At 42.2% G+C, this 12,769-nt stretch overlaps 1 protein-coding gene and 1 pseudogene across 20 annotated transcripts in view; both read right to left on the minus strand.

Moving 5' to 3' along the window:
* ENAH (enabled homolog (Drosophila)) overlaps positions 1-12,769 on the minus strand; it is a 169,576-nt gene that overhangs the window by 35,763 nt on the left and 121,044 nt on the right. Inside the window, exon 1 of one of the 20 annotated variants that reach the window (XM_021064403.1) lies at positions 1,560-2,002. The exons of 18 other annotated variants lie outside the window; for them this stretch is intronic. In XM_021064403.1, the coding sequence (XP_020920062.1) occupies positions 1,560-1,627 (68 nt within the window). In that variant the 5' untranslated portion in view covers positions 1,628-2,002. Of the gene's footprint in view, positions 1-1,559; positions 2,003-12,769 lie in introns of those variants that run through there. One more of the 20 variants, XM_021064404.1, reaches the window with a different exon arrangement.
* Positions 4,782-7,746, minus strand: LOC102165183 (annotated as a pseudogene).

Below are 12,769 nucleotides of genomic sequence, written 5' to 3' on the forward strand. Positions count from 1 at the left end.
CAGTACAGTGAAGTGAATCTGAAAGGATTATTAAAATAATGGAATTTACAATTAGGGCGTCCTGGCTTAAAAAGATTGTTTCACATGTCATGATATTTTGGGTTTTCAGTCTATAAAAGGAGTATTATTACTGTAGGAAAAGACCACAATGCCAGAGATGCCCCAAGGTCACTGACAGCTGACTCAAGCAGGCGGTGTGCAGAGCTGTGGGAGAACCTGCTGACTGTATATTTTCTTGACTTGAAAGCAAGGTGCAAGGAAGGAAAGTGTTGAAAGTCTCTAACTTTTAGTCTGTTCACTGAAAAGAAGCACATCTAAATATATTTCCCAAAGTTGTATGTCAAACAAAATCTTGGGCTTAGTTCCCTTCGTGGCTCAGTGGTTAAACCCAACTAGGATCCATGAGGATGCAGGTTCAATCTCTGGCCTTGCTCAGTGCGTTAAGATCTGGGGTTACCTCAAGCTGTGATGCTGGTCACAGACGTGGCTCAGACCCCTCACTGCTGTGGCAATGGGACAGGCCGGCAGCTGTAACTCAGATCCGACCCCTAGGCCTGGGGCATGGCCCTAAAAAAACAAACCAAAAAACTCCACAAAACTTCAGGCTTACAAATCTTTTTTTTTTTTTTTTTTTTTTTTGGTCTTTTTAGGCCTGAAACTGCGGCATATGTAGGTTCCCAGACTAGGGGAACAATCGGAGCTACAGCTGCTGGCCTATACCACAGCCACAGCAATGCGGGATCCAGGCTGCATTTGCGATCTACACCACAGCTCATGGCAATGCCGGATCCTTGGCCTACTGAGCAAGGCCAGGAATCGAACCTGCGTCCTCATGGACACTAGTCAGATTCGTTTCTGCTGAGCCACGACGGGAACTCCTCAGGCTTACAAATGTTAAGCAGAATGAATAATTCCAGCGAAATCAGATGGTATTTATAGATTTCTGACTTTCATGTTTTTATCTCTAACGTATATCTTTGTAGGGGGACAGTTTCCAAACTTATAAATTCCGCTTTTCTTAGAAATATCCCTGCCAACTCACATTGACTAGTATTATAGCCACCAAGGGCATTTTTAAAATATTTGCAAAAATTGCTCTCACCACCAAATATCTATTTCTCCCCCAAAAGAGCTATCCCCAACTGTAAAGAGATGCACAAAGTGCTGGCCAACAAAGAAATTCCTCTTTTATGTATGCAAACACATATTTGGTTTATGTTAACTCAAAGACATTTTTCTTCAAGCAGACAAAATCTATACAACAAAATTTCAAAACACATTTCATTTAGCCTTATGTATAACAAATAAATAATGCTAGGCAAATGAAAAGTTACTTACATCTTGACACAATGAGGTAGGAGAGCAAACTAGGAAAGATGCTCTGGGTTGGAAATACTGAGTAACACTAAGGTACTGACATTTGTCAAAAAATGAAACTGTATAAATAAAATGTGGGCATTTCACTTCTCTATTAATAAACAAATGAAAAATAGAGAAAACAAAACAGGATAATTAAGTTTTAACACTACAAAGCTCCCGTGACAAGAGAAAATACTTACAAGAGAAGGCGGTCAACTTTTGGTCCATCCTGCCTCTGAAGGCTAATGGGAGGATTGTACACTCTCATTGTTCCAACTCCCTGTTTCTGTGCTGCGGTTATTAGTCCCCTTTTATAACTTTCAGGTACCAGTGGTGATTTGCAAACTATTTATAGATATTAACTAAATTAAGTTCTATGTTGAGACTAACCCAGGACTGACTCATGTTTCTTAGAATACGTTTTTTCATCACAGTCAGCCAAGGAAGCCAAATTACTAATATGACTAGGAACCTAAAACTGATATTAACAAATGATACACAATATATGAATAGAAAACTATACTATACCATCATAATGTTACCACAGTCATAATATTGGACTAATAAGATTCCGCATCTAGAGTAAATGTTCATTTTACCCTCATTAAAATTTAAAAATTAGATGATTCCCGAGATGGGATTAAGATGGCGGAATAGAAGGACTGGAGCCCAACTTCTCTCCTAAAAACAACAAAATTCGCAACTAAAGACTGAGCAATCTCCACCCACATGGACCTGAAACCCATACCCTACTCCAGAAGAAAAAGAGGAGGCCACATCAAGAGGTAGGAGGGGTGATTTCGTGATATAAACAACCCCATACCTCCCGGGTGGGAAGCTCCACAGACTGAAAACTAACTGGTTCACAGAGACTCACCTACAGGAGTGAGAGTTCTGAGCCCCACATCAAACCCTCACATGCTGGGATCTGGCACAGGGAGAAAGAGCCCCTGGAGCATCTGGCATTGAAGGCCAGCGGGGCTTGTGCGCAGGAGCTCCACAGGACTGGGGGAAACGGAGACCCTATTCTTAAAAGGAGGGCACAGACTTTCACATGCACTAGGTCCCAGGGCAGAGCGAGGTCTCCACAGGAACCTAGGTCAAACCTGACTGCAGTTCTTGGAGGACATCCTGGGAAAACAGGGGGGAATGTGGCTTGTTGTGAGGGAAGGACATTGAAGGCTAAGCTCTCAGGAATATTCAGCAGCTGCCTTTCTCTGGAGGGGGCCATTTTGGGAAAATCTGGCCCCACCCATCAGTCAGTGCTGAGAAGTCCCAGGGCAAACAACAATCCAGGTGGGATCACAGCCCCGCCCCTCAGTAAACAGGCTACCTAAAGAGCCTCAGGCACACAGCAGCCCCTAATTCCATCCAGAGACTAAGTCCCACCCACCAGAGGGATTAGAATCGGCTCCACCTGCCAGGGGGCAGGGATCAGCCCCTCCCATCAGGAAGCCTACAGCAAGCCCCCCATACTGACTTAGCCACAAGGGGGGCAGACACCAGAAGTAAGAGAGGCTACAGCTCTATTATCTATAAAAAGGTCACCACACCAAAAACCTATAAAAATGAAAAGACAGAGAACTATAACTCAGATGAGGGAAAAAGAAAAAACCCCAGAAAATCAGCTAAGCCATGAGAAGATTCTCAGCCTCCAGGAAAAAGACTTTAGACTGTTGATGCTGAAGATGATGCAAGACATTGGAAATAAACTGGAGGCAAAGATGGATAACTTACAGGAAACACTGACCAAAGAGATACAAGACAGAAAACTGAAACAAGAAGAGATGCAAAATACAATAACAGAAATAAAAAAAAATGCACTAGAAGCAGCCAACAGCAGAATACAGGAGGCAGAAGAACGAATAAGTGAGGTGGAGGACAGATTAGAAGAAATTACGGATACAGAACAGAAAAGAGAAAAAAGATTGAAAACAAATGAAGAGAGTCTCAGAGAACTCTGGGACAATGTTAAACGCACCAACATCCGTATTATAGGGATGCCAGAAGGAGAAGAGAGAGAAGGGGACAGAAAAAATATTCCAAGAGATAATAGCCGAAAATTTCCCTAACATGGGAAAGGAATCACTCACTCAAATCCAGGAAGCACAAGTACCATATAAAATAAACCCAAGGAGGAATACACCGAGACACATATTAATCAAACTGACCAAAATTAAAGACAAAATCTTGAAAGCAGCTAGGGAAAAGAAACAAGTAACATACAAGGGAACCCCAATAAGGTTATCAGCAGATTTTTCAGCAGAAACTCTGCAGGTCAGAAGGGAGTGGCATGATATACTTAACGTGATGAAAGGAAAAAACCTTCAACCAAGATTACTCTACCCAGCAAGGCTCTCATTCAGATTTGAAGGAGAAATAAAAACCTTCTCAGATAGGCAAAAGCTGAGAGAATTCAGCAGCACTAAACCAGCCTTACAACAAATACTAAAGGAACTTCTCTAGGCAGCAAAGAAAAGACAGCAACAGGAAACAAAAATTCCACAAATGACAAGGCTCACCAGTAAAGGTATATATACAGTAAAGATACAAAATCATCCATGCACAATTATACCACCAAAATCAGAAATCATGAGAAGAGGTGGGTACAAATGCGGGACACTGTAGATGAACTTGCAATTAAGAGAACAACAACTTAAAACAATCTCATATACATATAGACTCTTACATCAAAACTTCAGAATAACTGCAAACCAAAAATCTACAATTGATACACAAACAAGGAACCTCCAGAGAAGAAATATATCTCATAGTAAATAAGTGCATAATCCACCATGAAGGAGGTCATTTGACATCATTCTTGGAATGCTGAAGTCTTACATCTGATTCTGATTTCCCCTCCACCAAAGAATTTATGATAATTATAAACAATGCCACTGTACAATTAAATAATACAGTTCTACAATTGTATTATTAATAACCATTTCTCTCCATGGTACAATGTAAGGTCTATAATGTCTTGTTTATCACATCACCTAGAATGATATAATGCCTATATTGAAGAATCAATAAGATGTAACAAATTGTGAGGACATATTTATATAGTTACACTGTTTTTTAACCAATTTATGCATTTTATATTTTACTTATTTCAGAGGGTATATTATTTTTGTTGTTCTTACCAGTTAAGTTATTCTTTTTATTATGCTATATAAAATATTTAATGGTATATAAGGCTTTCTTCTTTATAAATTTTAGTTGCATAACAATTTTAATATAATGCTAATTTTTAAAGAAAAATTGAAATGTAATAGATAAAACTAAGTAGTAAAGATGAAAGCCAAAAAAATGGATAAAGTATAGAATAAATTTCCTATTTGTCTCAACATATTTTCCATTCCACTTCTCCAGTGGGAGTCAATCTGTTTCTTAAGATCCATGATATAATAATCTGTGTGAATGTAATTGTGTTTAAATGTATGTATTTTATTCGGTAAAAAATAAAAATAAAATTTCAAAATAAATAAATAAAATTTAAAAGTTAAACTTGTAAAATACATATATAGCTTAAAAAGTCAAACGGTGTTAAGAAGTCTGTAACAAAACATCAATCCGTTTTTCACGTCACCCTCACCACTTCTGATTTCTCTCCCCAGAAGAAAGGACTTTCAACACTTGGATACTGATCTCTTGTTTCTAAACATATTCACTTGTTTAGAACTAACACGTCTCCATTTTTCAGATTTCAAAGTTTATTGACTAACTTTCTACTGTACAAATGACTTAATCCCTACACATAACCTCCCCCCAAAGCCTTTCCTTCCCTCCTCCTCCCAATAAAAGTATGACAGCGCTTTGGATATAGCAGCCTCCATTTAACTTACTCATGGCTGACCATATTTTAATCAAAACAATTCCTTTCTTGACCCTGAAACGTTAAAAAATGGCTACTTTTCACATTTGATTCCTTTTCTCTAAACATTTTACCGCAAGCTCTCCATCAGAACTGTAAACCCTCTCAGTATGGTACAATATATCACGTGATCTATTTTGTTGCCTCTGAAGGTTAAGCGCAGGGCTGTACACTTGCATTGCTTCTGGGCTGGGGCTATCATGCCCCTTTCATAACTTTCGGACCTGCTGGGTCCCTAGGTTTTTTCACCTTAGTCAAACTGGGAATTCCCTTATCTTTTCCTTTCATTGGATTCCTTGTTTCCTGGCTCCTCCCATGGTTTCACCCTTCTCGGTTTACTCTCCCATTTTAATAGAATACATCTTCCAGTAGCTTCCTAGGAGGAAATTTTATATTGCAAGTTTAGATTGGAAGTAATTTCTCAGGAATTTGAAACTCCCCCCACTATTTTTTTTTAATTGTGAACAGTATTTTAGTCATTTATGTTTACAACTGAAACACTGGGAATTCAAAATTAAGAGAGCCCGTGAGCTTCTTAAGAGACACCAGAAAATGTTTCAACCTTGTGCTTCTGGTCATTCTGCTGTGCTTCATCTAAACGGACCTTGAGGCCGGCTGCAGTCCAGCTCCACATGGATTCTCTTGTCCTCGATCTCACTCTCACTCGGGAAAACCAAGGCCCCCAGGATGACATCCTGCACAGCTGTCAAGGCATGGCTCCTGGGATGCTTTTGCTTATTTTTTGGTAGGGCTTTTTCGAGTTGGCTCAGGCAGAAGTGTCTTCTGGGCAATGAGGACAACTTGTTTCCCACTGAACTTCTCCAACTCATGCACGAGCCGGACCTGGATTTTCTGGCCAGACTTCAGTTGAGGAACGGGGACAAGGATGATAATAGCTTTCCAACCACCACCAACTTCAATTTCCTTGAGGACTGCAAGGTCAGCTTGCAAAGCTGGGCCTCGAGGTCCGAGTTCATCTCCAGCTCCAGCTTCTCAGCACTGGGCTTCACTATCTTCGTGCTGGAGCTGGACATGGCTGGATCCTGACAATGCTGGCAACACTTGTTGCTGCCACTGAAACTCGTAGGCCTAGGAAGAGCTTAAAATCTTCTAATATTGTAAAACTTCACAGTGATATAGTGGTAGGTCTTTTTAGGATTTTCCTACTTACTGGGCTGGACACTTGGTAATAAGTCTGTTCAATCTAGACCAGTGGACTTGGCAAACTATACTCCAAGCCCCCAATCCAGCCACATCCATCACTTCCACATGGTCCATGGCACAGCTTACCAAGGAAGAGCTGAACAAATGCCAAAGAAACCTTGTGGCTCATAAAGTCTAAAACATTTACCGTCTGGCCACCCTTTTCAGAAAAAAGTCTGCAGCTCTGACTGCAATCAAGTTACTGAGTTTTAGGAAATTTTCTTGCATTATTTGTTTGCAGATTCCATTTCCTTACATTTTTTGTTCTCCAGAAAAATTCTATTATTTGAACAGTGGACCTCTTAATTTGATCTCTCTTCTTTTTCCCCGTCATATACTATCTCTATTTTTTAACAACTATTTTCAGGGCAATTTCCTGAACCTTATTTCTCAAACCTCCTATTAATAAAATTAATGCTATTTAAAAAAATTTTTTTCTAGGTCCATTTCCTTACACTCTGACGCTTTTTAAATAACTACAAATGCTTTATGAATAAAATACATCCTTAGTTCTCTGAAGCCATTACAGTATATGTTCAGGTTTTCTTCTCCTCCCTGTTATTACAGCTACTTCCTCCAATTTCCACTTACTCTGTTTTGATCTGTCTTCATGTAACAGAAGTTGCCCTTTAAAGGTATAATGATCCTCGGCTATCTATTCATATTGGTAAGTGGTTCTAAAGCTGATCGGAAGTCCTGAAATAAATGAGCTTTGCTGGGACGGACGCTCGATGTCAACCTCTTTATTGTTTCTCTTGGCTGAGCCAAGTTTCCTAAAGAGGACTCCTCAAGTTTCTTACCTGAGTTCTACAGGTGCAGCTGCCAGCGTCTGGGAACGGAGCAAGGGAAAGAGACCACCCTAGTTGACTTTCACTCACCCCTCTGCCTCCTACTCCTCAGTCTAGACCAGGAGTTGGCAAACTTTCTATTAAGAGCCAGAGAGTATCTCTGTCTATATATATTTTTTTCTTTAAAAAAAAAAAAAAAACTGCAAAAAACGTAAAAGCCCTCCTGAACTATCAGCTATGCAAAAACAGGCTCCAGGGCTGGACCTGGCCCATGAGCTATACAGTTTGCCGACCTCTAGCCCAAATGTCCAATGTGGTAGCCACTAGCTATATGTTGCAACGAAGCACTTAAAATGTTCCTAGTTTAGTGGAACAGCCCCCTCACTCCCCCATGAGAGGACACAGTAAGATGACTATCCATAAACCAGGAATTATCCAATGTCACCAGACACTGAATCTAATAATGCCTTGACCTTGTGAGAAATAAATTTCTGTTTATTAAAAAAAAATTCTGAGTTCCTGTCAGGGCGCAGCAGAAATGAATCCAACTAGGAACCAAGAGGTTGCAGGTTTGATTCCTGGCCTCACTCAGTGGGTTAAGGATCATGGCGTTGCTGTGAGCTGTGGTATAGATTGCAGACGTTGCTGTGGCTCTGGCATAGGTCGGCGGCTATAGATCCGATTGGACCCCTAGTCTGGGAACCTCCTCCATATGCCTCGGGTGCGGCCCTAAAAAGACCAAAAAAAAAAAATTCTCCTAGTTTGAATCGGGGAAGTGCTCTAGATATAAAAACATATACCAAATTTTGAAACACACCAGATTTTTCACACCTGGAAAAATCTCTAAAATTCTGTACGAATTATAATCAATTAAAACAATATTTTAGATGTATAATTTTAGTGAGAAAATTAAAATTAATCCCACTTGTTTCTTTTATTTTTATTTTACTTTATTATTTTTCTTTTTATGGCCACACCTGCAGCACATGGAAGTTCCCAGGCTAGGGGTCAAATAGGAGTTGGAGCTGTAGGCCTACACCACAGCCACAGCCAGGCCAGATCCGAGCCGTGTCGTGACCTACACCACACAGCTCAGGGCAACACTGGATCCTTAACCCACTGAGCGATGCCAGGGATCGAACTTGCACCCTCATGGATGCTAGTCAGATTCATTTCTGCTGAGCAACGATGGGAACTCCATCAGCAAAATCTTAGATGCTAGAAAGCAGACAGCCATTTCTTGTGTTCACATGTGCAGCTGGTACCCCTAAAGTGCATGGATTTTCCCAAACAAAATCTGATTCTAAATATTCTGTAAAACCTTCTTTTTTTTGGGGGGGTGGTCTTTTTGCCTTTTCTAAGGCTGCACCCGAGGCATTTGGAGGTTCCCAGGCTAGGGGTCGAATCGAAGCTGTAGCCACCAGCCTATGCTATGGCCACAGCACATGGGATCCGAGCCACATCTGTAACCTACACCACAGCTGATGGCAATGCCGGATCCTTAACCCACTGAGTGAGGCCAGGGATCGAACCCACAACCTCATGGTTCCTAGTCGGATTCGTTAACCACTGTGCCATGACAGGAACTCCTGTGAAACCTTTCTTTAAGTGATTCTTTTTTCTGGCCATGCCTGCAGCATTTGGAAGTTCCCAGGCTAGGGGCTGAACCCATGCCACAGCAGTGACCCAAGCCACTGCAATGACAGTGCTGGACCCTTAACCTGCTAAGCCACGAGAGAATGCCTCTTCCAGTAATTCATTTCCTTTTTATAACTACAGTCAGCAGCCAAGAAAAATAGTAAGAAATTTTAGCTATTGATCAAAAAAAATTTAATATTTGTGGTTCTGAGCAAAAATCCTATCAAGCTTGTTATGCACACCACACGTATACATGCATACGTCACCTGAGGAGCACGTTGCCCATGTCGTTCTTCCACTACCCCATCCACTACTATTAGGTCACCAAGTATGAATCACTTACCAGTCTACGAAAATCAATTTGAACCCCCTACCTACAGCTTACCTAAAAATCAGTAACAGAAATGTAACACCATTTACCATGATGTATATTTTATACTGAAAATATAACTACTAAAATACTACAGGTGAATATACAATGCAAGTTAATATTCTTTTCCCACTAACTGTTCCAGTAATGGTGTAGAAAGAGTCAGCTAAACAGCCAACATCACAGGACAGAGCTACTCAACTTATGAAACAAAAATGCTGGAGGGCATTTTACCAAGCCTCTGAAAATAAAACCAAAGCACAAGAAAATTTACCTTTATATAAATAACTATGTTAGATAAATTTTGAAAACATGATTTCTATTGGGAATCAAACTTCTCACCAGAGTGTACTGTACAGCCCTCTGCCCTTCTGTTTTCTCATCTACAAAATGAGATCCTGCCATGCACAGCTGTTGGCTGAGATAAAGTGAAGACCAGCATTAAGTGTCTATAAGAAATTTAGCAGATATTTTTGGATTTTGTGGTACCTTTCCCCAAGTACTTTTTAACCATATTTGGCATGTGGGTCAAAGGCAAATGGCATATATTCTTCTTATAACTTGAAAATATCCAAGTTTTAAAAAGAGGCCTTTTCATTACATGACAAATACAGGAAGAGATTTTTTTTTTTTTTTTGGGTCTTTCAAGGGCTGCACCTGCAGCATGTGGAAGCACATGGACGTTCCCAGGCTAGGGTCAAATCGGAACTGTAGCCTCTGGTCTACACCACAACCACAGCATCACCAGATCTGAGCCGCATCGGCAACTTACACCACAGCTCATGGCAATGTCAGATCCTTAATCCACTGAGTGAGGCCAGGGATCAAACCCGAGTCCTCATGGATCCTAGTCAGATTTGTTTTTCAAGGGGAACTCCATGAAAAAGATATTAAAAAACAGTGTCCTAGTATGGCATAAAGGTCCTTTATCTATTTTTTTTTTTTTTTTTGTCTTTTTTGCCATTTCTTGGGCCACTCCCGTGGCATATGGAGGTTCCCAGGCTAGGGGTCGAATCAGAGCTGTAGCTGCCTGCCTACACCGGAGCCACAGCAACTCGGGATCCGAGCCACGTCTGCAACCTACACCACAGCTCATGGCAATGCCAGGTCCTTAACCCACTGAGCAAGGCCAGGGATCGAACCCAAAACCTCATGGTTCCTAGTCAGATTCATTAACCACTGCGCCACGACGGGAACTCCATTTACCTACGTATTTAACAGTACCATCTGTTGGGGGCAGAGCAGGGACAGTTCTCCTGTCGAGTGGGTGGTTTGCATTCCTGTGACCCATAATTACACATAGGCTCTTTCTACAAGGAATGCTTTTCCATGCTACGATCGGAAACTTCTATTTCATTCCTTCTTCAAAGCACAGCTCAGAGCATCTTCTAAGGAAAGCCATCCACCATCTCCCAAATAGCAGATACCAAAGTCCAGCATGCAAAGAGTGTCTATTATCTTCCTTAATGGTCCCAACAACCTTATAAACTCCTATTTTGTGGCCTGTTGTGCCCCAACACCTACATATAAATGAATTCAGCACCAGGAACTTCTTGGTTGTTTTATTCAAATTTTTACTCAGGTCTCTACTCTCAAGCACCCTATCACATTCACTGTGGAGGCAAGACTCATGTATAAAATAAACCCTGAAACCCCCAATAAACTAGAAAAGAAGAGTATGGTTAAGTTAGAGGAGTTTGGAAAAGAAAACCAGTAATATACCCGGAGAAGAATACAGAAAATGGCAACAGAGAAAGGATGAGAGGGCATGGCAGAGAGAGAAATGCCTCACAGAGACGCACAGAAGGAAAAACCAAGGATGGGGTAGAGACAGTCCTAAGAGAGCAAATAGAAGCACGGAATGGACTCTTCAATGTCAGGCCACAGAATAAACTGGATGTGAGGAGATCCGGCCACCAGGAATACGAGCAGGGAAGTGACAGGACAGAAAGTGCCTAGACTCTCACTCAAGTTGGTAGAGGTGAGTCGTCAAACTATCTTCCCCACTCCAAGATTCTACTAGGATTCCAGAAAAAGAACAAAAATGTGTATCAACAAACCCGTTACAAAGTAGAAAATGGCACAGAGTGGTCCTTAGTCGACCAAATTGACCATCAAATTTCTGGAAGGCAGAAAGAGGAGGGAGGAGTTACATGTCTAGCATTCTTTCCCAATTCCCGTGGGCTCATACATCCTATTCAACATCTCTACTTGGATGTCCAATGACCACTTCAGCTTAATATCTTCGAAATGCATCTCTGATCTCTCCCTACAAAATCTGCAACTCATAGCCTTGCCCATCTCGATTAATGGCAATTCCATCCTGCCCGCCAGCAGCTTGATTAAAAAAACTCCACCTCCTCGGGAGTTCCCGTCGTGGCGCGCAGTGGTTAATGAATCCGACTAGGAACCATGAGGTTGAGGGTTCGATCCCTGGCCTTGCTCAGTGGGTTGAGGATCCAGTGTTGCCGTGAGCTGTGGTGTAGGTTGCAGATGCGGCTGGATCCCGAGTTGCTGTGGTTCTGGCGTAGGCTGTCTGCTACAGCTCCGATTCGACCCCTAGCCTGGGAACCTCCATATGCCACGGGAGCGGCCCAAGAAATGGCAAAAAGACAAAAAAAACAAAACAAAACTCCACCTCCCCTTCTCACACACCCGACACACAGTCCAGTCCAGCAGAACGTGCAAGAACCTGTCTTCTCACCACTTCCCTTAGCTGGTGGAAGCCACTGCTGTTTACTGCAACAGCGTTCCCCCCCCCTTTTTTGTTTTTAGGGCCACACAGTGACATATGGAAGTTCCCAGGTTAGGGGTTGAATTGGAGCTACAGCTGCCGGCCTACATCACAACCACAGCAATGCCAGATTCAAGCCGAGTCTTCAACCTGCACCACAGCTCACGGCAACGCCAGATCCCCGACCCACTAAGCGAGGCCAAGGAGTGAACCTACATCCTCATGGACACCAATGGGATTTGTTTCTGCTGCGCCATGACAGCAACCCCTACAACTGCCTCTTAGCTAGTTTTCTTGCTGTGCTGCTACCCCAGCTCTGCACCAGCTTCCATTTGTGTTTCTCTGTAGCCTGGTCTCAACAGAGCAGCCAGTCTCATTCTGTTAAAAGGTTAAGCCAGATCATTCCCATCAAAATCATCCAATGGTTCTTCATCACTCTCATTAATAAAAGCCAAATTCTTTACAATCACCTACAGGACATGACGCCTCATTACCTTCAAACTCTCCAGTACATTCCTCTTCTGCTCTTGTGCCCTCTGCTCCGGCCTTCACGGCCTCCAAGGTCTGTCCTCCCCGCACAGACAGAGCACAAACCGGCCTGCAGGCTCTGCCTGATGCTCCCTCTGCTGTAACTAACGCCCATACCCAGATATCCACACTGTTACTCCTGCCTTTTATCTCCACCAGATCTACTCGGACCAACCCACTTAAAGTTAGATCAGCACTTCCCCGTCCCTCTCCTTTACTCGGCTGATGCCCCCGGAGCACTTCCCATCCTCTACCACGTAGAGTCACGTTCCCTC

The sequence above is a fragment of the Sus scrofa genome, chromosome 10 (assembly GCF_000003025.6).
Source record: "Sus scrofa isolate TJ Tabasco breed Duroc chromosome 10, Sscrofa11.1, whole genome shotgun sequence".
In the NCBI taxonomy this organism is placed as follows: Eukaryota; Metazoa; Chordata; class Mammalia; order Artiodactyla; family Suidae; genus Sus; species Sus scrofa.